Raw genomic sequence first — 26,101 nt, forward strand, 5'->3', positions numbered from 1 at the left:
GAGAGCTCACTGTGGGGGGAAGGAGTTGTCATGGACACTAAAAGCAGTGAAAAGTATTTGTTTGTGTGTCTTCCAGGTGGATCATTTCACAAGTACGTCGGGGTGGTACTGAACCAGAACACAGAGTCCCGCAACTGGTCATCTAGTCCATACTGATTGATCTCTTGCCTAGTCTTGCACACAGACCCCGCCCCTCCATACCCCCAACTTCAATGTTGAAATCAAACCCACATCCACCACTTCCTCTGGCAGTTCGTTCCACACTCTCACCACCCTCTGAGTGAAGAATTACCCCCTCGTGTTCCTCTTGAACATTTCACCTTTCACGCTTAACCCATGATCTTTAGTTCTCGTCTCACCCAACCTGAGGGGAAAAAGGCTGCTTGCTGTCACCCTGTCTGTACCCCTCACGTTCTGAGACTTCATTTTGTCGCAGCTGCAGGTTTATTCAGATTTGAAGTTTATTTATTTATTTGTTTAGTGATTCAGCATGATAACACATCCAAACAAGCCCATGATGCCCAATTTCACTCTTGTCCAGTTTATTGTCACTTAACTATATACACATGTACCATTAAGCAAGATGACGTTTCTCTGGACCAGGGTGTAAAGCACACTAGTACTGTACACATAACACACAATAACTTAGGGAAGTAGGAATTAAGTCCACAAATGAATTACGCATAGATAAACAAAGTGAAGTGTATAAATTAAATATTGTCAGGTACAGTACTAATTATCCGGTGACAATTCGAATGCGATGCGGCTGGGAGTTCAGAAGCCTAATGGCCTGAGGGAAGAAACCGTTTCATATCCGGACTGTTCTTGTCTTTATGCATCAGTGTCTCTTGTCTGATGGTAGAAGGTCAAAGAGGACGCTGGATGGTTGAGTGGGATCTTTGATCATACTAATGGCCCTGTGTACACAGCGCTCCTGGTAAATGTGATCCTGTGATCCCCTCGGCCATTTTCACAGTCCTGATGCGACCAATTAACCTACTAACCCATACATCTTTGGACTGTGGGAGAAAACCAGAGCACCCCGAGGAAACCCACTCAGTCATGGGGAGAATGTACAAACTCCCTACAGACAGAGGCAGGAGTTGATCCCTGGTCACTGCGCTGTAATAGTGTTACAGTAACCAATATTTCATTAAAGTGTATTTTTTGTGCTCAGATCTGACTATTTATGCCCCCATTCCCAGATTGCAGATTCCAGGAATGTGTCGGCCTTGCTGGACCTCTTGGATGGTCCCTTCTTAAAGGAGCTGCCCCTCCAGGGCCTGCTTCCACTGGAGAGCTACAACATCACCCACCTTGAGCGGAAGGAGCTGAGGAGAAGTCAGGTTTGTTTTACCTCCTTCCAGCTGCTCACGTCGGATTCCAGCATCTGCAGATCTTGTGCCACACGCACAGAATGCTGGAGCAACTCAGACAGACAGACAGACATACTTTATTGATCCCGAGGGAAATTGGCTTTCGTTACAGCTGCACCAACTAAGAATGGTGAAGAAATATAGCAATATAAAACCATGAATAATTAAATAATAGTAAGTTAATCGTGCCAAGTGGAAATAAGTCCAGGACCAGCCTATTGGCTCAGGGTGTCTGACACTCCGAGGGAGTTGTAAAGTTTGATGGCCACAGGCAGGAATGACTTCCTATGATGCTCAGTGTTGCATCTCGGTGGAATGAGTTTCTGGCTGAATGTACTCCTGTGCCTAACCAGTACATTATGGAGTGGATGGGAGTCATTGTCCAAGATGGCATGCAACTTGGACAGCATCCTCTTTACAGACACCACCGTCAGAGAGTTCAGTTCCACCCCCACAAGGTCACTCGCCTTACGAATGAGTTTGTTGATTCTGTTGGTATCTGCTACCCTTAGCCTGCTGCCCCAGCACACAACAGCAAACATGATAGCACTGGCTACCACAGCCTCATAGAACATCCTCAGCATCGTCCGGCAGATGTTAAAGGACCTCAGTCTCCTCAGGAAATAGAGACGGCTCTGACCCTTCTTGTAGACAGCCTCAGTGTTCTTTGACCAGTCCAGTTTATTGTCCATTCGTATCCCCAGGTATTTGCAATCCTCCATTATGTCCACACTGACCCCTTGGATGGAAACAGGGGTCACCAGTGCCTTAGCCCTCCTCAGGTCCACCACCAGCTCCTTAGTCTTTTTCACATTAAGCTGCAGATGATTCTGCTTGCATCATGTGACAAAGTTTCCCACCGTAGCCCTGTACTCAGCCTCATCTCCCTTGCTGATGCATCCAACTATGGCAGAGTCATCAGAAAACTTCTGAAGATGGCAAGACTCTGTGTTGTAGTTGAAGTCCGAGATGTAGATGGTGAAGAGAAAGGGAGACAGGACAGTCCTCTGTGGAGCCCCAGTGCTGCTGACCACTCTCTCTGACACACAGTGTTGCAAGTGCACGTACTGTGGTCTGCCAGTCAGGTAATCAATAATCCATGACACCAGGGAAGCATCCACCTGCATCACTGTCAGCTTCTCACCCAGCAGAGCAGGGCGGATGGTGTTGAACGTACTGGAGAGGTCAAAAAACATGACCCTCATGGTGCTCGCCGGCTTGTCCAGGTGGGCGTAGACACGGTTCAGCAGGTAGACGATGGCATCCTCAACTCCTAGTCAGGGCAGGTAGGCAAACTGGAGGGGTCTAAGTGTGGCCTAACCATAGGCCGGAGCTGCTCTAGAACAAGTCTCTCCAGGGTCTTCATGATGTGGGAGGTCAATGCCACTGGTCTGTAGTCATTGGATGAAAGGTCTTTGCCACACACCCCTCCATAGATGCTGCCTGACTGCAGCCGGGATCAGCCTTATTATCATTGATGTGCCATGAAATTTGTTGTTTTGTGGCAGCAATACAGTGCCATAGATAAAATCACTATAACTTACAATAATATACCTACAGTACTGTGCAAAAAAGTCTGAGGTCTCTGTATACAGCTAGGGAGCCTAAGACTTTTGCACCGACTGTATTTGTCAATGTGGAGTGGAGAGCAAGTTTGTAAATCTGGTGGGAGCAAAGGATGTTGGGAATGGTGAGTGTAGAGTGCCACGAAAGGAGTGAGGGACCGGGTGGGGGTGGCAGAGAAGGAGTGTCAGGGGCGGGGGTGGCGTGTGCAGACACACCCAACCCTGAGAAATTGGGTCATTTGATTCCAAACAATTGGTTTATTGATCATTACAGAATCACTCTCTAGTGCTTCCCACTCCCTCCTGTCTCCCTTCCCCTTTTCCCCAACCATGATTCCCCTCTCCCTGTCCTGTGTTGGTTGTTGATGTAAACAATGCATTTCACCGTGTGTCTCTTACACATAGCAAAGAAAGCTAATCTAATCCCTGGCGTTCTCTGAGGGGCACATGTGTGGGAGCGGGTAGCACCCAGGGAGTTGTCCTATCCCACTGAGCTCTTATGGTGGCTGCACCAACTTTCAGTGTGCCACCCCTCCCCGACCCCCCATGGGTGACATTATAACTCACCCTGTTTCTGTCAGAAATCCAGATTCAGATTCAGTTTATTGTCATTTAGAAACCACAAATGCAATGCAGTCAAAAAATCAGAAAATGTTCCCCCAGAATGATATCACAAAAGCATTTGACAAAACAGACTACACCAGAAAATCCACATAAAGTTTGGCAATCCCCAATCCAGAGTCCAGAAAGGCTGCTGCGTATTAATATCGAGCTACCGTCTTAGCTCGTTCCATTCCCCGGAAAGGAGCTCCAAATCCACCAGACAAAAACAAGACCAAAAACTAAAGCTACAAGACCTGCACAAAACCGGCCTTAATTGCTGGGTCAGGCTGCTGCAGGAATGGGTTTGTGGGCACCCAGTACGGGGGTGGGCTGGTTGCCCGTGTGACCTTCTGGCCTGGCCAAGAGGGCCATTTGAGGGTCCGGACAGCAGCTGTTGAGGGCTCTACCTGGGCCGAATGCCGACTCCCCTTCCAGGGCTATGGTTGTGCCCGGTGTCCTTGCTCAGGAGCATGCAATCCCAATGGGTTCAGTGGGGATTGCTGGGAAGGGTGGGCCCTCCAGGGAATTGAGTACATTATAATTGTATTTTCATTTGGATTCATTAACAATATTGTAACCCCTAAGCTTTGTAGGTCTTTTGTATTTGAGTGAAGTTTTGTATGTTTGTAACAAAAACAAGGAAGGGAGGGGAAGGAACGTGATGGTGCTCCCTTTCTGTCATATTCAGCTACGACTTTCCCTGTCACCCACAGGCTCTGTTCCTGTACCATCTGGCATCAGACACACTGCCCATCCAGGAAATTATCCGGTAAGGAGCATGTGGGAAACTTAATTTTCCAATAATTGGTCCCTGGAAAGGTCTCCTTTGGTTCAGATAAGGAAGTGTTCAAAAATGGGTCTTCCTCACAAGTCACTCTCCCTTTGAATATTTTGCTCCCTCTCTCACTCACTGTGGTAAACTATGTATACCTGTCTGGACACACCCCTCTGCTGACTGCTCCTGTGGCTCCTTCCACAGACCCCTGTATAAAGGTGATTGGGGCACTGCTCCTCCCTCAGTCTTCAATATGGTCATGCCCATTTTCGCTGTTAATAAAAGCCTATCATTGTGGTGAACTACATACACCTGTCTGGACATGCCCCCTGCTGACTGCTCCTGTGGCCCCTGCCACTGACCATAGCTCCTCCCACAGACCCCAGTATAAACGCAACTGAGGCCTGAGCCCGGCCCTCAGTCTCCAGGATGTAGTATGGTGGTCAACTACTGCTTGTTCTTTCTTCCAGTCAATAAAAGCCGATATCTTGCCTTCACGTCTTAGAGAAATTGATGGTGCATCAATCATTTTGTACTCTACTTCCAGTCTCTTAGAGTTATTGATAGCGCATCACTCACTCTCCTCTCTTTCTCTCTCTCTGTCTCTCCCTTTGTTTGTGTGTCTATCTGATTCTGTCTCTCTCAGTTTCTCCCTCCCTCTCTCTGCTTTCTCTGCTACTCTCCTTTTTATTCTCCATTTCTCTCTATATAAACTCTTCTTCCCTCTCTCTACACCCTTTCCTCTATCCATCTCTTTCTATCCCATTCCCTTTAACTATCTCTCATCTCTCTTTCTCTATTCCTCACACTCTATCCATCCCTCCCTCTCTCTCAATTCCCCCTCTCGCTAACCATCCTCTCCTCTCTCTCTCTATCTTTCTCTCCCTCTCTTCCTCTTTCCTTCTCTCTCCCTCCCTCTCTCTCCTTCTGTCTCTCTCCTTCTCCCTCCCCCTTTCTCTCTCTCTCTCTCTCCCCCTTTCACTCTCTCTTTCTCTATCTCTCTTTATCTTCCTGCTCCCATTCTCATTTGCATCAGATTTCCCAGTGAAAGCTCCTGCTCTCTTTCTGGGAGAACGTGTTTGCATTGGAGGTCCCTCTGACAGGACAGACCCTCCTTTTCAGTCATGCTGCTCTATCCATTCTCCCCCCCCCCCCCCATCGATATAGACCCTGGCTTTGTCACCCTTCACTGCTTCTGCTTCTGTCTGCCTGCACAGATTCGGGGAGCTAGCAAGGGGCCTGACCTGCAGCCACCTCCGTTCCCTGGAGCGGCCCACCCTCCTCCGGCTTCGTGCCCTCTTCCAGGAGAGCCTCGCCCTGCTGTCACCCCACCAGGTAAGCGGCGCTACCGAGAGGCAGCGGTCACTATTCCCGGGACACTCGAGTCTCCTCCTGACCAATGACGTCACTGCTGTCCCATTGGACTGGTGGCGGCCAGCATGCGCACAGCCAGATCCAACAAGATGCAAACCTGGGCAGCGTAATGCTTTGACATTGCCAGCAGCCCGGGTTCGGTTCCCACCACTGTCTGTGAGGAGTTTGTATGTCCTCCCCGTGGCCAGATGGGTTTCCTCCGGGTGCTCTGGTCTCCTCCCACAGTCCAGACACATGCCGGATTGGTTTGGTGGGTTGTGAGTATGTTATGTTGGTACCAGGAGGAAAGAGGCACTTGTGGGCCGCCCCCAGCACATCCTCAGACTGTGTTGGCAGTTAATGCCTTTCACTGTATGTTTCAATGTACATATGACGAATAAAGACACTTGGACAGGTGCATGGATCGGAAAGGTTCGGAGGGACACGGGCGTGAGATGAATTACTCCTCGGTCAGTATTGGAACTGTAGGGCTGAGGGGCTTGTTTCCTTGCTGAGGTACTTCCTGAAGCCGCCTGATGGTGAGAGCCCTGGCCAGTGTGGGCGTTGTGGTTGACCAGGTAGACACCATTCCTGAGATCCCACCCAGTGGAGTGAGATTGTTCAGCCCGTCAACCCTGTGCTGGTGTATGAGAGCTTGCTGGTTGGTCCTTCATTCGCGATGGTTTCTTGTCAGTCTGCTGCCCCAGAGGGCTAGAGGTAAGGGTGGGTGGGGGGTTGCCAAAAGCTGGTGTTTGTAGGAGCCCTTTGCCTCTCTCGGTGATACTAGCCCCCTCAGTAACTCCAGCAACGCATACTTGCTTGGCGGTGCCTATCCGTAATGTGTTACTCCTGTCTGTCCAGCTGAACTGCCTGGCCTGGAGGTTTCTGCGGCTGGAACCCGACTCACTGCCTCCTCTCCTGCTCGCCACCCTCCCGTGAGTAGCCGCTGCCCGGGGTGCAGGGAGGGTGAGGATGGCAGGGGCTGTAGGCTGGAGTGGTGTGGGTGGGGTCGGTGTAGTGGCTTTGTGGGAGGGTGGGTCGGGTGTGTGGAGATGGAGTTGGGATGTGGCTGTGGCCGTGGGGGGGTTGTTGCTTGGCTGGGGCGGGGGTGGGTGATGTGTGAGTGTGTATACTGGGCACTGTGGAAGCATACCGGTTAGTGTATTACTGTTACAGCATGGAGGATCAGAGTTCGGGGTTCAATTCCAATGTCCTCCGCAAGGAATCACTGTACATCCACCCCAAGGAAAGTGTGGGTTTTCCCGGTACTCTGGTTCCCTCCCACATTCCAAGGATGTCCCAGACATTGCAAACAAGAGAAAATCTGCAGATGCTGGAAATCCGAGCAACACACACAAAGTGCTGGAAGTGCTCAGGTAGCATCTATGGAAAAGAATCAACAGTTGACCTTTCTTTCGTCCTTTCATCAGGACGTGTAAATTAGGTTGGGGTTCAATTAGTATTGTCCTGGGCTGCCGGGGCAATATGGCTGGAAGGGCTTATTCTGCGTTGTATCACTCTGTGTGTCTGTGGGTTTGGGATCAGTATATGTGGGTGTGTGTCTGTGGAATTGGGATGGGTACACATGGAGGTGTGTGTCTGTGGAATTGGGATGGGTACACATGGGGGTGTGTGTCTGTGGAATTGAGGTCGGTATATGTGGGGGGGGGTGTGTGCTGGTGGAGATTGTGTGGCCGAGTGGTGGGAATGTGTGGGCCATGGGTTTGGTGGGGGGCAGCCAGGGAGCAGCCTCCCATTGTGACCTGTTTCTCCTCTGCCCAGGGCTGGGGTCCTGGCCACGAGCCCGCCCTCTGTCTGCCGGCCGCTGTTAGCGGCACTGTCTGAAGCGGATTTGTCGTCAATCATTCCCGAGCCGGCAAAGAGGGCGGTGGTAGTCAGCAGAGCAGAGCGTTGCCTGGTGAGTCTGGCGCTGAGTGGGAGACCCGCTAACTGACCCACTCACCACAACTCTCCCCGCACAACTCCCACCTCCCCTCAAGGCAGATATTCTCCCTCCATTCCCCGCTGACAGACACCCGCCAACAGGAGGAACAGAAAGCAGTATAGAACAGGAACTGAGCCTGCTGCCCACAGTGCATGTGCTAACCACCAGTGCAGAAAAAAGGACAGAACAAGGAGGTAGGGTCCGTGGATTAAACCCTGGGTGTGGGTCTTTAGGCTCTTGTACCTTGACTGTGATGTTGGCAATGAGGAAGCCATGTCTTGGGTAGTGAGGGTCCTTAGTGATGGATGCCGCTCTCATCCTCGATGGTAGGAGTGGGTGGTGCCTGTCGTGGAGCTGACTGACTCTACAATCCTCTTATGAACCTGTACGTTGGAGCCTCCAGACCAGAATGGTGGCACATCTCCTGAAGATTGCAAGAGTCTTTGGTGGCAAACCACGTCTCCTCAAACTCCGGATGGAATACAGCCACTGGCATCCCCTCCTCGTGATTGTGTCAATATGTCGGGCCCAGGACAGATCCTCAGCAATGTCAACACCAAAGGTCCTGAATCTACTCACCCTCTCCATTGCTGATCCCTCGATGAGGATTGGTGTGTGTTTCCTGGCTTCCCCTTCCTGAAGCCCACAATCAGTTCCAACAGTGTGAATGGGTGTTTAGTCATGTGCTGAAGGACCTGTTCCTGTGCAGTACGGCACGACAACTCTTCTACTCAACATCAGTAAGACCAAGGAATTGGACTTGGGGAAGTTGAGGGAACACACACCAGTCCTCATCGAGGGGTCTGTGGTGGAAAGGGGAGCAGTTTAACGCTCTTGGTGTCAACATCTCTGAAGATCTACCGTATCCTGGGCCCAACATGTTCATGGAAATAAGAAGAAGGCGCACCACCAGCTAATGTATATCTCATTAGGAATTTGAGGAGATTTGGTGTGTCACCAGAGACTCTAGCAAATTTCTACAGATGTACTGTGGAGAACAGTCTGACTGGCTGTATCACTGTCTGGTATGGAGAGGCCACTGCACAGAATCAGAAAAGGCTGTGGAAAGTTGCAAACACAGTCAACTCGGTCACGGGCCATAGGACACCTTCAAAAGTCGATGCCTCAAAAAGGCAGCTTCTGTCATTAAGGATCCCCCATCCCCCAGGACATGCCCTCTCCTCAATGCTACCATCAGGGAGGAGGTACAGGAGTCTGAAAGAGCACACACAACATTTTAGGAATAGATTCTTCCCCTCCGCCTTCAGATTTCTGAATGGACAATGGACCTATGAACACTACCTCAGTATTTTTGCTCCCTTTTTGCACTACTTATTTGATTTAATTTTTAATATATTTTTGTTATTGTAATGTTGTAAATGTTTTAATGTATTGCATTATACTGCTACCACAAAACAACAAATTCCATCTCATTTATCAGTGATATTAAACCTGAGGTTCCTTAAGGTTGTCATGGGGATAACCTATTAAATGCTCCCAATGACATGCATCTCAAATAGCCTCTGACATGCACATCCAGCTCCTGGCCTTCACGAGTGGCTTAGCTAAACTGCGAAACTGCTTCCACTGACAGGAGAAGGTGCAAAGGCAGATTACTGGCGCCATGAAACTAGTCACTTTGGGCAGATGGGGCTTGTCAGCCGTGGTTGTCAGCTCACCTAGGAGAAGGAAATCTCTGATCTCAAACCTCCGCTGCCTTGTGGCGGTACCCACTCATGGGGAAGGCTTTGGGAGTGAACCCCGAGGGAAAAATCCAGAGCTGGAGTTCCTCAGGCAATCCTACATTGAATTCGGTGCGGACTGGCAACTCCTGCGATGCTGCTGGTGCCGTTCCTTTAGATCCACCAGCTTTGTAGAGGGGGGAGCCTGCTGCATGGGCAACAGTTTGCTACCCGTATCGCACTGTCCTGGCTGGCGTTACAACAGCTTGCTCCCTGTATCGCACTGTCCTGGCTGGCGTAACAACAGCTTGCTCCCCGTATCACACCGTCCTGGATGGCGTAACAACAGCTTGCTCCCCATATCACACTGTCCTGGCTGGCGTAGCAACAGCTTGCTCCCCGTATCACACTGTCCTGGCTGGCGTAACAACAGCTTGCTCCCCGTATCGCACTATCCTGGCTGGCGTAACAACAGCTTGCTCCCCGTATCACACTGTCCTGGCTGGCGTAACAACAGCTTGCTCCCCGTATCACACTGTCCTGGCTGGCGTAGCAACAGCTTGCTCCCCGTATCACACTGTCCTGGCTGGCGTAACAACAGCTTGCTCCCCGTATCGCACTATCCTGGCTGGCGTAACAACAGCTTGCTCCCCGTATCACACTGTCCTGGCTGGCGTAACAACAGCTTGCTCCCCGTATCGCACTGTCCTGGCTGGCGTAACAACAGCTTGCTCCCCGTATCGCACTGTCCTGGCTGGCGTAACAACAGCTTGCTCCCCGTATCACACTGTCCTGGCTGGCGTAACAACAGCTTGTTCCCCATATCACATTGTCCTGGCTGGCGTAACAACAGCTTGCTCCCTGTATCACACTGTCCTGGCTGGCGTATCAACAGTTTGCTCCCTGTATCGCACTGTCCTGGCTGGCGTAACGACAGCTTGCTCCCCGTATCGCACTGTCCTGGCTGGCGTAACAACAGCTTGCTCCCCGTATCACACTGTCCTGGCTGGCGTATCAACAGCTTGCTCCCCGTATCACACTGTCCTGGCTGGCGTATCAACAGTTTGCTCCCTGTATCGCACTGTCCTGGCTGGCGTAACGACAGCTTGCTCCCCGTATCACACTGTCCTGGCTGGCGTAACAACAGCTTGCTCCCCGTATCACACTGTCCTGGCTGGCGTAACAACAGCTTGCTCCCCGTATCACACTGTCCTGGCTGGCGTATCAACAGTTTGCTCCCTGTATCGCACTGTCCTGGCTGGCGTAACAACAGCTTGCTCCCGGTATCACACTGTCCTGGCTGGCGTATCAACAGTTTGCTCCCCGTATCACACTATCCTGGCTGGCGTAACAACAGCTTGCTCCCTGTATCGCACTGTCCTGGCTGGCGTAACAACAGCTTGCTCCCCGTATCACACTGTCCTGGCTGGCGTATCAACAGTTTGCTCCCTGTATCGCACTGTCCTGGCTGGCGTAACAACAGCTTGCTCCCGGTATCACACTGTCCTGGCTGGCGTATCAACAGTTTGCTCCCCGTATCACACTATCCTGGCTGGCGTAACAACAGCTTGCTCCCTGTATCGCACTGTCCTGGCTGGCGTAACAACAGCTTGCTCCCCGTATCACACTGTCCTGGCTGGCGTTACAACAGCTTGCTCCCTGTATCGCACTGTCCTGGCTGGCGTAACAACAGCTTGCTCCCCGTATCACACTGTCCTGGCTGGCGTTACAACAGCTTGCTCCCTGTATCGCACTGTCCTGGCTGGCGTAACAACAGCTTGCTCCCCGTATCGCACTGTCCTGGCTGGCGTAACAACAGCTTGCTCCCGGTATCACACTGTCCTGGCTGGCGTAACAACAGCTTGCTCCCCGTATCACACTGTCCTGGCTGGCGTAACAAAAGCTTGCTCCCCGTATCACACTGTCCTGGCTGGCGTAACAACAGCTTGCTCCCCATATCACACTGTCTTGGCTGGCGTATCAACAGCTTGCTCCCCGTATCACACCGTCCTGGCTGGCGTAACAACAGCTTGCTCCCCGTATCACACCGTCCTGGCTGGCGTAACATCAGCTTGCTCCCCATATCACACTGTCCTGGCTGGCGTAACAACAGCTTGCTCCCCGTATCGCACTATCCTGGCTGGCGTAACAACAGCTTGCTCCCCATATCACACTGTCCTGGCTGGCGTATCAACAGCTTGCTCCCCATATCACACTGTCCTGGCTGGCGTAGCAACAGCTTGCTCCCCGTATCACACTGTCCTGGCTGGCGTAACAACAGCTTGCTCCCCGTATCGCACTATCCTGGCTGGCGTAACAACAGCTTGCTCCCCGTATCCAACTGTCCTGGCTGGCGTAACAACAGCTTGCTCCCCGTATCACACTGTCCTGGCTGGCGTATCAACAGCTTGCTCCCCGTATCACACCGTCCTGGCTGGCGTAACAACAGCTTGCTCCCCGTATCACACTGTCCTGGCTGGCGTAACAACAGCTTGCTCCCCGTATCACACTGTCCTGGCTGGCGTAGCAACAGCTTGCTCCCCGTATCACACTGTCCTGGCTGGTGTAACAACAGCTTGCTCCCCGTATCGCACTATCCTGGCTGGCGTAACAACAGCTTGCTCCCGGTATCACACTGTCCTGGCTGGCGTAACAACAGCTTGCTCCCCGTATCGCACTGTCCTGGCTGGCGTAACAACAGCTTGCTCCCCGTATCGCACTGTCCTGGCTGGCGTAACAACAGCTTGCTCCCCGTATCGCACTGTCCTGGCTGGCGTAACAACAGCTTGCTCCCCGTATCGCACTGTCCTGGCTGGTGTAACAACAGCTTGCTCCCCGTATCGCACTGTCCTGGCTGGCGTAACAACAGCTTGCTCCCCGTATCGCACTGTCCTGGCTGGCATAACTAACAGCTTGCTCCCTGTATTGCACTGTCCTGGCTCGCGTAACAACAGCTTGCTCCCTGTATCGCACTGTCCTGGCTGGCATAACTAACAGCTTGCTCCCTGTATTGCACTGTCCTGGCTGGCGTAACAACAGCTTGCTCCCCGTATCACACTGTCCTGGCTGGCGTAACAACAGCTTGCTCCCCGTATCACACTGTCCTGGCTGGCGTAACAACAGCTTGCTCCCCGTATCACACTGTCCTGGCTGGCGTAACAACAGCTTGCTCCCCGTATCACACTATCCTGGCTGGCGTAACAACAGCTTGCTCCCGGTATCACACTGTCCTGGCTGGCGTAACAACAGCTTGCTCCCCGTATCACACTGTCCTGGCTGGCGTAACAACAGCTTGCTCCCCGTATCACACTGTCCTGGCTGGCGTAACAACAGCTTGCTCCCCGTATCACACTGTCCTGGCTGGCGTAACAACAGCTTGCTCCCCGTATCACACTGTCCTGGCTGGCGTAACAACAGCTTGCTCCCCATATCACACTGTCCTGGCTGGCGTAACAACAGCTTGCTCCCCGTATCACACTGTCCTGGCTGGCGTAACAACAGCTTGCTCCCCATATCACACTGTCCTGGCTGGCGTAAGAACAGCTTGCTCCCCATATCACACTGTCCTGGCTGGCGTAGCAACAGCTTGCTCCCCGTATCACACTGTCCTGGCTGGCGTAACAACAGCTTGCTCCCCGTATCGCACTATCCTGGCTGGCGTAACAACAGCTTGCTCCCCGTATCACACCGTCCTGGCTGGCGTAACAACAGCTTGCTCCCCATATCATACTGTCCTGGCTGGCGTAGCAACAGCTTGCTCCCCTTATCACACTGTCCTGGCTGGCGTAACAACAGCTTGCTCCCCGTATCGCACTATCCTGGCTGGCGTAACAACAGCTTGCTCCCCGTATCACACTGTCCTGGCTGGCGTAACAACAGCTTGCTCCCCGTATCACACTGTCCTGGCTGGCGTAGCAACAGCTTGCTCCCCGTATCGCACTGTCCTGGCTGGCGTAACAACAGCTTGCTCCCCGTATCACACTGTCCTGGCTGGCGTATCAACAGCTTGCTCCCCGTATCGCACTGTCCTGGCTGGCGTATCAACAGCTTGCTCCCCGTATCACACTGTCCTGGCTGGCGTATCAACAGCTTGCTCCCCGTATCGCACTGTCCTGGCTGGCGTAGCAAATGTAGACAACTTGTACACAACGTCCATGGTCAACCCCAGCTGATGGAAGGTCTCATTAAATCTGATTCTGATCGGGGTAGCTGAGCATTCTGTTGACAATGGGGGGCCAATTGAAATGCTGGGGTGGTGGAAGAGGGCGGGCTGGACATTCAGGTGGCCAGTATTGGGAGATGTGCAGGAGTCAGGGAGGTTAGAGAGCTGGAGGAGTTACAGAGATGAAGCCTAGACGAGCCCACGCAGAGTCACATAGCACAGAAATAATTTGGCCCATCTCGTCCGTGGCAAACAATTATTCTGCTTAGTCCCATCGATGTGTACCTGGACCAGATTCGTAGCTTCCCTTTGGTACCCCTCCTCCTTCCTTTTCTCCTATGGTCCACTCACCTCTCCTATCAGATTCTTTCTTCTTCAACCTTTGACCTTTTCTGCCAATCACTGGCCAGCTTCTCACATCACCCCCCTCCCCCACCCACTCACCTGGTGTCACCTATCACTTTCTCACTCGCACTCCTTCCTCCCCAACCCACCTTTTAATTCAGGTGTCTTCCCCCTTCCTGTCCAGTCCTCAGGAAGGGGCTCAGCCCCAAACGTCAACTGCTTATTCTTTTCCATAGATGTTGCCTGACCTGCTGAGTTCCTCCAGCATCTTGTGTGCATTGCTCTGGATTTCCAGCATCTGCTGAATCTGTGGTGTTTCTGTACTTATCCAAGCTTTTCTTTAAATGTTGCAATCAAAGCCACGTGCACTACTTCCGCTGGCAGCTCCACCCCAGAGCAACCACAACTCCAGCTGTCTTGTTAAAGCAAATGGGTGAAAGTTCATTTTCACATTCTTCAGGACTACAGACTGCTGGACGAATACGATGTCGATGTCCTGGGCAGAACCATCTGCCATCTGTCAGCCGAGTTCATAAGGACCAACATTTCCCACAAGGCCATGAATGAAGCCCTCATGCAGTTCAGGACTTGTACGGAGCTCAGCCCTGCCCAGAAGAGCGAAGTTAGAAATAAAATGCAGGAATATTACGGGTAAGGCAGGAGATAGTTTATTACCCAAAGAAAGCCAAAATTCAGTTTATTGTCATCTGCACAAAACAATGAGACCCTGAGGAAACTCACACAGTCACAGGGGAACGTACAAACTCCTTACAGACAGTGGAGGGAATTGAACCCGCGATTACTGACACTATAGAGCATTGTGCTAATCTCAGCCTTGCAGTTCTCTCCAAATATAAATTAAACACAATTTGTACAACAAAGAACTCACTAAGAACAAATGACTGAGGTCAGTTTTAGTGCAGTGTGGACATAGCGGAGATAAACTTCAGAGATTAAGGTTGCGCCGGTTGGTTCAGGAACCGTATCGTTGAAGCAAAGTCGCAGTTCCTGAACCTGGTGGTGTGGGACCTCCGGCTTCTGTATCTCCTGCTTGATAGGAGCTGTGGGAAGATGCCATGGCCTGCTACCAGCAAGGAGGAGCTACAGGAACTTGAAGGAACTACACACTCAGCAATTCAGGAACAGCTTCTAACCCTCTGCCTTCCTGGTTCTGAATGGACAATGAACCCACGAACACCACCTCACTAGTTTTTTTCTCTTTTTGCACTTAATTAATTTAACTTTATATATACACATACTGTTTACTGTGATTTACAGTTTTTATTATTATGTGCTGCTGTCGTATAACAACAAATATCACAACATTTGCCAGTGATATTAAACCTGATTCTGATTCTGGATGGAGGGGTTCTTTGATGATACACATTGCCTTCTTGAGGCAGTATCTCTTGTGGGGAGGGCAATGAACATACATATGTGGCGAAGGTTTGGGGTATGTAGTCACTAGACCACTTCCAGTTAAATCGGAAATCTAACATTGTCTTTGCCCGACACCCCCGAATACCTTTAGTCAGAAGTCCACTGAGTTCCCAGGTCGCCCTGTGTTTCTGTAACAGCGATCCAGCCGCGTGGCCGCCAGAGCTGATGCAGGATCTGGGACTCCTGGTTACACTCTTGTCAAAGGAGGACCTTACCACGGTTGCTGAGAAGGTACCACCCGTCTGCGCTGTGTCTTACTGTCAGAGTTAAGTTCAAGTTTATTGTTGTGGGCATTCTGTACATTCTTCTTCTGCTTCTTAATCCCATCAGTCCTACTGGGGCAAAGGCCACCAACAGCAGCTGACCACAGCACTCTGTCCTGGGCCAGTCTTCCAAGCTGTCCCCAGGTGTAGCCCATCGTCGGAGATCCTTCCTCTCCCAGGGACGAGGTCTATGGAGCTTCTGTGGGTGTTTCTGGAGCTCTGGCTTTGCTAGTCCCGTGCCCAACCCTCCTTCCACAGCCAGGCTTGGGACCATCCATGAGCAAGCGTCCCCAGGGTATAAATGTCATGAAAATTATCTTCTAGCAGCAGCAGCACAGAACATTACAAACTCACATTTACAGGTTGAGTCAGCGGTGAGGAAGGCAAATGCAGCGTTAGCATTCATTTCGAGAGGACTAGACTATAAAAGCAAGCATGCAATGCTGATGCTTTATAAGGCACTGGTGGGGCCTCACTTGGAGTATTGTGGGCAGTTTTGGGCGCCCAAGTTAAAAAAGGATGTGCTGACATTGGAGAGAAGTCAGAGGAGGTTCACAAGAATGATTCCGGGAGTAGAAGGGTTATCGTATGAGCGACTATTGATGGCTCTGGGCGTGTGCTCACTGAAATTTAGAAGAATGAGGGGGGATGTCATTGAAACCTATTTAATGTTGAAAGGCCCGGGTAGAGTGGATGTGGAGAGGATGTTTCCTACAGTGGGGGAGGCTAGGACCAGAGGGCACAGCCTCAGAACAGAGGGGGAACCCATTTTGAATGGAGATGAGGAGGAATTTCTTTAGCCAGAGAGTGGAGAATCTGTGGAATTCTTTGTTACAGACGGCTGTGGAGGCCAAGCCATTGGGTGTATTTAAGGTGGAGATAGATAGGCTCTTGGATTAGTCAGGGTGTGAAAGGTTATGGGGAGAAGGCAGGAGATTGGATTGAGAGGGAAATGTATCCGTCATGATGAAATGACAGAGCAAGCTAAATGGGTCAAATGGTCTAGTTCTTCTATATCTTATGGTCAAATTAATATCATTTGTACTTAACTCACACAAGAAAATAAGCTTAACAACATCAGTGCAAGTGGAGGGAGGTACAGTCAGAAGTAGTGTGAGGGTTGTTCGGGTCAGTTCAAGGAAAAGCGGTGGGACAGGAGCAGTCGTTAAACCTTGAGGTGTGGGTCTTCTGACTTCCGTACCCACGCATGACTCGAGCATCAAGGAGGGGCCTGGTGATGAATGTCATGTTCCTGAGACATCACATCTTGTAGATGTCCGCGACAGTGGGGAGAGCCATCCCCATGACGGAACTGGCACTGATTCCCACCACTCCCCAGGACCTCGGCCATCCTTACCAGGCAGTGATGCAGCCGGTCAGAATGCTCTCCACTGTACATCTGTAGACCTTTCAATGACACGCCAGATCCCCTAAACTTCCGAGCATTCCTGCTTCCCCGAAACCCCAGTGAAAAAGCCTATCCATGTTCAAGGAAGATGATAGAATTGTCAAACCACAGAGGGCAGAGGTTTGAGGCGAGAGGGGAGAGACTCAACAGGAACTTGAGGGGCAGTTATTTTTACACAAAGGTTGCTACATATGTGGAGCAAGCTGCCAGAGGAAGCGGCTGAGTTAATGACTTTTCAATAGTTCAGTGGTTCCATTTAATATCAGAAAATGTATACAGTACACAGCCTGAAACTCTTACTCTTATCAGGCATCCAGAAAAACATTAAAACCCCAAAGCCCCCTCTTCCCCCCCCCCATGCACAAGCAGAGGCAAAGCATCAACCCTCCCCCTCTCCCCCCCCACCCATTTTAGCAGAAAACATCAGTGCTGATCTCCCACCAAGTGACAGGAAATCACCCAAAGAGAGACCAGGGTCTGCAGCCCAACAAAAAGAGCTATAGATTACCCGGCAGTTCATCACATCACAGGCTCTCCCTCTCACTAACAGAGCAATGTCGGCCATTTCACTTTCCAAGGACGGTTGGACAGATACAACCGATCGAGAGGGTTAAGTAGGTTCCGGTTGCTCCAGGCTTCACATCTGAGGACTCACTTTAGTTCTAAATGCTACTTGCTTACTTTTATTGTCTGCACAATTTGTGTTTTTTTTTTTCTCTCTATATATATATCAAGTGTTAGTTAGTCTTTTTTTAATGGGTTCTTTCGGGTTTCTTGTTTAGTGGCTGTCTGTGAGGAGACAAATCTCAGGGCTGTATAATGTATACATACTTTGACAAGAAACGTATCTTGATCTTTGAAGTTCAAAGAGGTGAGTGAAGTTAGTCGGTTGAAGAGCCTGGTGGTGGTAGGGTAATAACTGTTCCTAAACCTGGTGGCGTGGGACCTAAGGCTCGTTCCCAACCGCAGCGGTAAGATGGCCTGGACAGTGGGGTCCTTGAGATGGGCCACATACTGACTAGCTGAGGTGAAGCATCTTGGTGTTGCATGGAGCAGTCCGGCTGAAGGCCTGTTCCTTATTCTGTGTGACTCTGTAGACTCTAATTGCATTCAGAATCAAAAATGGAATTGGTAATGGTGACACAACTGCACTGGGTTGCCATAGAAACCTGTCTGCTGCACCAATGTTACGTTGAAGTTGTGCAAGATGTTGGGTGAGGCCAAATTCAGAATACTGTGAGCAGTTCTGGTCAGCTGTCTGCAGGAAGGATATCAGTAAGATTGCAGAGAACATTTACAAGAGAACATTTGGCAGGACTTGAGGATCTGAGTTACAGAGAAAGTTTCAATAGATCAGGACTTTATTCTCTGGAGCTTGCGAGAATGAGGAGAGATTTGATAGTGGTATACAGAATGATGTGGGATGTGGATAGGGTAAATTCAAAGAGACTTTTTCCACTGAGGTTGGGTGAGACTAGAGCTAGAAGTTCATAAATGCAATGGATTTGGCAGTTGCTGGAAATCTTGAGAACGCACACAAGATACTGGGGGAGTGTTGAAGAATGCAGGACTGAAGCTGCTGTATTTAAATGCACGTGGCATTTGGAATAAGGCAGACAAACTCATGGTGCAATTAGTATGACATTGTGGGCATCACTGATCCGTGGCTGAAAGAAGGCCATAGTTGGGAGTTTTACATCAAAGAATATACTTTGTATTGAAAGGACAGGTAGGAGGCATAGGTTGTGGTGTGGCTCTGTTGGTAAGAGATGGAATTACACTTTAGAAAGAGGTGACATCAGATCAGAAAATGTTGAATCTTTGTGGGTGGAGTTAAGAATCCACAAGGGTAAAACTACCATTATGGGAATCATATATAGTCCTCCAAATGGTAGCCAAGGTGCAAAGGTTGCTGGAAAGGGCATGTAATAAGGGGACGTCAGAATTGTAACGGGGGACTTCAACATGCAAGGGGATTGGGTTGGTGCCAGATTGCAAGAGAGGGAATTTGTTGAATGCCTATAAGTTGGCTTTTTAGAGCAGCTTGTGTTCAAGCCTACTCGGGGAAAGACGATCTTAGTTTGGGTGTTGTGTAATAACCTAGATCTTATTCGTCATCTTAATGTAAAGGAACCTTTAGGAGGCAATGATCATGATACGATTGAATTCACACTGCAGTTTGAGAGGGAGAAGCCTAAGTCAGATGTATCAGTATCACAATGGAATAAAGGGAATTACAGAGGCATGAGAGAGGAGCTTGCCCAGGTGGATTGGAGGAGGATACCAGCAGAGCGGAGGTGGCTGAAGTTTCTGGGAATAGTTCACAAGGCACAGGATGGATATGTCCCACAGAAGAAATTATTCTCAAATGGCAGGGCTAGGCATTCATGGCTGACAAGGGAAGTTAAGGACTGCACAAAAGCCAAGGAAAGGGCATACAAGCTAGCAAAAATTAGTGGTAAGTTGGATGATTGGGAAGCTTTTAAAATCCAACAAAAGGCAACTAAAAAAAACTATAAGAAGGGAAAAGATAAAATATGAGGGCAAACTAGCCAATAATATAAAGCAAGATACAAACAGTGTTTTCAGTTATATGAAGAGTAAAAGGAAGGTGAGAGTTCATATTGGACCGCTGGAAAATGATGCTGGTGAGATAGTAATGGGGGACAAAGAAATGGCAGATGAACCTAATGGGTACTTTGCATCTGTCTTCACTGTGGAAGGCACCAGCAGTGTGCCAGAGGTCTGTGAGGGTCGGGGAGCAGGAGTTAGTGCCATTGCTATTACAAAGGAAAAGTGCTAGGCTAACTGAAAGGTCTTAAGGTGGATAAGTCATCTGGACCTGATGAACTACATCCCAGAGTCCTGAGAGAGGTTGCTGAAGAGATAATAGATGCATTGGACATGATCTTTCAAGAATCACTTGTTTCTGTCATGGTCGCGGAGGACTGGATTGCAAATGTCACTTCAGTCTTTAAGAAGGGAAGAACATAAAAGAGAGTAAATTATAGACTAGTTAGCCTAACCTCAGTGGTTGGGAAAGTGTTGGAGTCCATTATTAAGGAAGAGGCTTCTGGATACTTGGAGACTAATGATAAAATAAGTCAAAGTCAGTATGGTTTCTTTAAATGGAAATCTTGCCTGACAAATCTGTTAAGAGTTCTTCGAGAAAGTAATAAGCAGGGTGGACAAAGGAGAGGCAGTGGATGTCATTTACCTGATTTTCAGAATGCATTTGATAAGGTGCCTCACATGAAACTGCTTAACAAGATAAAATCCTATGGTATTACAGGAAAGATACTGGCATGGATAGAGGAATGGCTGACAGGCAGGAGGCAGTGAGTGGGAATGAAAGGGGCCTTTTCTGGTTGGCTGCCAGTGACTAGTGGTATTCCTCAGGGGTCAGTATAGGAACCACTACTTTTCACATTGTTTGCCAATGATTTGGATTTGAATTAATGGCTTTGTGGCAAAGTTTGCTGATGATATGAAGGTAGGTGGAGGGTTGGTAGTGCTGAGGAAGCAATGCGATTGCAACAGGACTTAGACAAATTGGAAGAATGGGCAAAAAGTGGCAGATGGAATACAATGCTGGGAAATGCACGATAATGCATTTTGGTAAAAGCAACAATAGTGCAGCCTATTAACTAAAGGGGGAGAAGGTTCAAACATCAGAGGTGCAGAAGGACTTAGGAGTCCTTGTGCAAGATTCACAGGAAGTTAATTCACAGGTTGAGTCCGTGGTAACGAAGGCAAATGCAATGTTGGCATTTATTTCAAGTGGAATAGAATATAAAAGTAGGAGATAATGCTGAGGCTTTATAAGACACTATTCAGGCCGCACTTGGAGTATTGTCAAGAGTTTTGGGCCCCATATCTCAGAGAGAATGTGTTGTCATTGGAGAGAGTCCAGAGAAGGCTCAAAAGGATGAATCCATGAATGAGGGGTGTGTTTGGCTGCTTTGGGCCTGTACTCACTGGAATTTAGACGAATGTATGGGGATCTTATTGAAACCTACCGAATGTTGGAAGGACTAGATAAGGTTGATGTGAAGAGGATATTTCCTCTGGTGGGGGTATCCAGAACTAGAGGGCACAGCCTCAAAATTGAGGGGCGACCTTTTAGAACAGAAGTAAGGAGGAATTTTTTAACCAAAGAATGGTGAATCTGTGGAATGGTCTGTCACAGACTGCGGTGGAGGCCGAGTCCGTGGGTATGTTCAAAGCAGAAGTTGGTAGACTCCCGATTGGTCAGTGCATCAAAGGATATGATGAGAAAGCAGGTGTAAGGGGTTGAGTGGGATCCAGGATTAGCCATGATGAAATGGCACAGCAGACTCGATGGGCTGAATGGCCTAATCTTGCTCCTATGTCTCATAGTCTTATGGAGTTCAGCAAGACAGGCAGCATCTGTGGAGGGGAATAAACAGTTGATATTTCAGACTGACCCTTTGTCAGGACTATAGTTATGTGTAGAACTAGAGGTTATAGGTTTTGGATGAAAAGTGAAATATTTAAGGGGAAACCGAGGGGGAACTTCTTCACTTGGAGGGTGGTGAGAGTGTGAAACAAGCTGCCAACAGAAGTGTGGATGCAGAGTCGATAGCAACATTGAGGAGAAATTTGGGTAGGTACATGGATGGGAGGGAATTGGAGGGATATGGCCCAGGTGCAGGTAGATGTGACAAGGCAGAAGATTGGGTCAGCATGGCCTAGATGAGCTGAAAGGCCTGTTTTGTGCTGTAATGCTCCATGACTGAGTCATAGAGCAACACAGCACCGATTTACGTCTTGGGGGAGGAACCCCACCCAGTCCAACAGTGGGGTTCTGGCCTACAGCCATACGTCCGATCTCGGAAGCTAAGCAGGCTCAGGCCTGGTTAGTACTTGGATGGGAGATCGCCTGGGAATACCAGGTGCAATTAAATTTAAAAAAAACAAAAAAAAAACAATGGGGCTACCCCCCTCCCAGTCTGAGCAGTCGGGGATCTCTCCCCCCCCCCAGTCTGAGCAGTGTTCTGTCTGACCCCTCTCTCCTTATCTCCCTCCCTCCCTCTCTTTCTTCAGTGCTAAATGGGCAATCAGCAGAACCAGCAGCCGAGAATAGAAAAGGTTTGAGGAAACATTCAGCAAGGCATACAGTACTGTGCCTGAGACTTTAGGGTGCTTGAGACTTTTGCACAATACTGTACTATTTTTATGCATTGCACTCTACTGTAGTAATTTTATGTATTGCACTGTACTGCTGCCACAAAAAAGAACATTTCATGACATAAGTGAGTGATGATAAACCTAATTCTGATATGGGTCTCTGTTGTGGACTGAGAGTGGGAAGGGGGCAGGGAGAGGGGACTCATGGTTGGGAGAAGGAGGAGGAAAAGAGAATCACCAGAGAGACATTCTGTAATGATCAGTAAAACAATTATTTGAAATCAAATGACCTTGCCTGGTGTCTCAGGGCTGGGTGTGTCTGCACCCGGGCCAACCCCTGTCCTGGCACTCCTCTTCTGCCACCTGTCCCTCACCCCTCCCGCGGCTCCCCACCCTCCCCATCCCCAGCATCCTTTGCTCTGCCAGATTTACAAACTCGCTCTCCGCTCCACGTTGACAGATACAGTGCTGTGCAAAAGTCACAGGAACCCTATACGTGCTTAAGACTTTCGCACAGTGCTGTGTTTCTCCCAGTGAGTTTAACCGTGTCCGTTCACCTACAGTTCCCCGACATCTTGCTGCAGTCAGCGCTGGAAGCCAAGGGCAAGGCTGTTCCTCAGGATTTCCTCTGGGCAGTGTTCCACGCTCTCGAGAGAACAAATGGGAGCATGAAATCCTCGGACCCGTCTTCAGGTGAATCTGCTCCCTTCTCCTGACCCCCTGGGAGGCGGCCCAACCCCCTCTCCAACATCTTTTCCTTTCTGAAAGAGCCCTCTGTCTGAGTCTGGCTGTTATCGATCCCTTCTGTTCTCTGCTTGCCTGAATCATTTGGAGATCCAATCCTGTCCAGCCCTGAACCCTCTGGAGAGCAAGCGTGAGGAAAGTACTTGTTGATATGGTATCTTTGTGTTCAACAAGCACTCTGTTCAGGGCAGACACAATAAGGGGAACTTAGTCAATCCACAGAATAGATACCGTACACCTAGAATAAAAGAGTAGCCACAGAGAACCTCACCATCTGTGAAAACGATACTGACTTGTGTAGACTGTAAGTAACTGAGAGACGGAGAGAGGAGAAGTTGGACAGGCTGGGATTCATTCCACAGAATGTAGGAGACTGAGGGCTGATCTTACAGGAGCAGAGATGTAGTCTTTTTCCCAGGGGGGTGGGAAATAGATTGCTTTCTCTGTAACTGTAACACTCTATTCTGCACCATTGAGCACATCTACACGGACCGCTGTCACAGGAAAGCAGCATCCATCATCGTGGACTCCACCACCCAGCTGGAAGAAGGTGCAGGAGTCCCGGGGCTCACACCAGCAGGTTCAGGAACAGTTATCAGCCCTCAACCATCAGGCTCTTGAATCGGAGGAGAAAACTTCACTCACCTCAACACTGAACTGCTCCCACAACCTATGGGCTCACTTTCAAACAAGAGAAAATCTGCAGATACTGGAAATCCAAAGCAACACACACAAAATACTGGAGGAACTTGGCAGGCCAGGCAGCATCTGTGGAAAAAAAGTACAGTCAATGTCGACTATGGCCTGCTGAGTTCCTCCAGCATTTTATGTGTGTGTCACTTTCAAGGTCTCTTCATCTCATGTTCTTGATATTTATTGCTTATTTATTATTATTATTGCATTTTTCTTTTAGTATTTACATAGTTTGTTGTCCTTTTCACACTGACTCTCTGTCCTGTTGGGAGTGGTCTTTCAAATCAAATGGAGTTTAATTATCATTAAAGCCATACGTGGATGCAGTTGAGCAAGACAGTCTTCCTCTAGGGCCAAGCTACAAAAACATACATGCGCATTCAAAATAATGAGAGGAACAAATGAACAGTCATGTAAGAAAACACATTTTTAGTCCAAGTCCCACGAATTGATGGTTCCCAGCAGCCCAGCCTGGAATTCCACCAATCCAGCACTGGAGGGCAGCCCCAACCAAGTCCGGACGAGTCCGGAATCATTGATTCTATTATGCTCTTGTATCCACTGTGAATCTCGGGATTGTATATGATGACCTGTATCGTCGTTGGCATCCGTCTGTCTCGAAAGACAATGGGTGATGATCATCATCGCAAGCCTGGGCAGAAGGTACGGAGACTGCGATACCCGGTTGTCAAGGTCCCCTTCTCAGCCTCACCAAAGGAAAGCATATGAAGGAGCTGCTGGAAGGATGTTCAATGACATCCAGCCACCTTAGGGGCTCCACTCCGGATTTGTTGTCTGGGTTTACTCCCATAGCCTTCGTCTCCCGAGGCTGCCCATGGGCAGTGGCTCTATTTACCCATAGCTGGGGATCAGGTTCATGAGCACCAGGGTGAGTCCACCCTGGTGGGCCTGTGTGCTATGTGTGCAGGGGCCAGACCTCTTCCCCGTCCTCTGTAGTTCAGCCTGAGTCTGAAAGGAGTTCAGTTTCCATGTGTCACCAGTAAGGAGGCATTGCATGAGGCTTGCTGTTGGAGAGGCTGTGTACTGGCAGGGAGAGACTTACACATTCCGCTCTCCTTTTCGCGAGACTGCCAGCCAGCGGTGGAAGCTGAAAGTGAGAGTGATGAGCACTACCCACTACTCTACCACACTAGACACATCACAGCAGCCATTTTGACGCCAATGACCTTTATGTACTTTGATAATAAATTTACTTCGAACTTTGTTGTTGTTGTTTTCCCTTGTTCTACCCAAGTGCACTGTTGCAATGGAATTATCTGTAAGGACGGTATGCAAAACAGAGTTTTTCCCTGTACCTTGATCAGGTGACAACAATAAATGGATAAACCGATTTATAATCTTTCCAGAAGGTGTGGCCCTTACAGTGACGGTGATGTGTCAGAGGCCTGGCTTACAGTCTCCATACTCTACATTTCTGAAGGCCTTTTAATTTCCTGTACAATGTTCCTGCTCCCAGCTTCACGTCCTTAAGGACTGAAGTCAAAGTGCAGGTCCATGTGCGCTGTGAAAAACTTACAGACAGCAACATCGTATCAGATAAGCAGCATTCACAAGAAAAACATGAACATAGATTGTACACAGTTCTTTAACAAGAAAGAACAGAATTAGAACAAAAAACAATACAAGGGAGGTTTTAGTATTTTTCTACAGAGATTTGTTCCATTCCCAAGAGTGTTTGGCGGCTCTGGGCTGTACTCCCTGAAGTTCAGAAGAATGATGGGAAATCTCATTGAAACCTTTTGAACACTGAAAGGCCTAGATAGAGTGGACATGGAGAGGATGTTTCCTATAGTGGGGGAGTCTAGGACCAGAGGACACAGATAGAGTGGACATGGAGAGGATGTTTCCTATAGTGGGGGAGTCTAGGACCAGAGGACACAGATAGAGTGGACATGGAGAGGATGTTTCCTATAGTGGGGGAGTCTAGGACCAGAGGACACTGATAGAGTGGATTTGGAGAGGATGTTTCCTATAGTGGGGGAGTCTAGGACCAGAGGACACATAGAGTGGATGTGGAGAGGATGTTTCCTATAGTGGGGGAGTCTAGGACCAGAGGACACAGATAGAGTGGATGTGGAGAGGATGTTTCCTATAGCGGGGGAGTCTAGGACCAGAGGACACAGATAGAGTGGATGTGGAGAGGATGTTTCCTATAATGGGGGAGTCTAGGACCAGAGGACACAGATAGAGTGGATGTGGAGAGGATGTTTCCTATAGTGGGGGAGTCTAGGACCAGAGGACACAGATAGAGTGGATTTGGAGAGGATGTTTCCTATAGTGGGGGAGTCTAGGACCAGAGGACACAGATAGAGTGGATTTGGAGAGGATGTTTCCTATAGTGGGGGAGTCTAGGACCAGAGGGTGCAGCCTCAGGGTAGAACAGAGATGAGGAGGAATTTCTGTAGCCAGAGGGTGGTGAATCTGGAACTCATTGTTACAGATGGCTGTAGAGACTGTCATTGGGTGTATTTAAAATGGAGGTTACAGAGAGAAGTCAGGAAAATGGGGTTGAGTACAATAATAAATTAGTCATCATGGAATAGCAGAGCAGAGTTGATGAGCTGAATGGCCTAAT

The 26,101-nt window shown here is 49.4% G+C and overlaps 1 protein-coding gene across 1 annotated transcript in view; it reads left to right on the plus strand.

Moving 5' to 3' along the window:
* LOC132399053 (otoancorin-like) overlaps positions 1–26,101 on the plus strand; it is a 77,706-nt gene that overhangs the window by 33,226 nt on the left and 18,379 nt on the right. The window contains exons 9-16 of the mRNA XM_059978981.1: positions 1,206–1,346; positions 4,258–4,313; positions 5,537–5,654; positions 6,534–6,607; positions 7,455–7,590; positions 14,267–14,457; positions 15,384–15,477; positions 22,632–22,761. Coding sequence (XP_059834964.1) covers positions 1,206–1,346; positions 4,258–4,313; positions 5,537–5,654; positions 6,534–6,607; positions 7,455–7,590; positions 14,267–14,457; positions 15,384–15,477; positions 22,632–22,761 — 940 coding nt within the window. The remainder of the gene's footprint in view (positions 1–1,205; positions 1,347–4,257; positions 4,314–5,536; positions 5,655–6,533; positions 6,608–7,454; positions 7,591–14,266; positions 14,458–15,383; positions 15,478–22,631; positions 22,762–26,101) is intronic.

The sequence above is a fragment of the Hypanus sabinus genome, chromosome 9 (assembly GCF_030144855.1).
Source record: "Hypanus sabinus isolate sHypSab1 chromosome 9, sHypSab1.hap1, whole genome shotgun sequence".
Taxonomy (NCBI): Eukaryota; Metazoa; Chordata; class Chondrichthyes; order Myliobatiformes; family Dasyatidae; genus Hypanus; species Hypanus sabinus.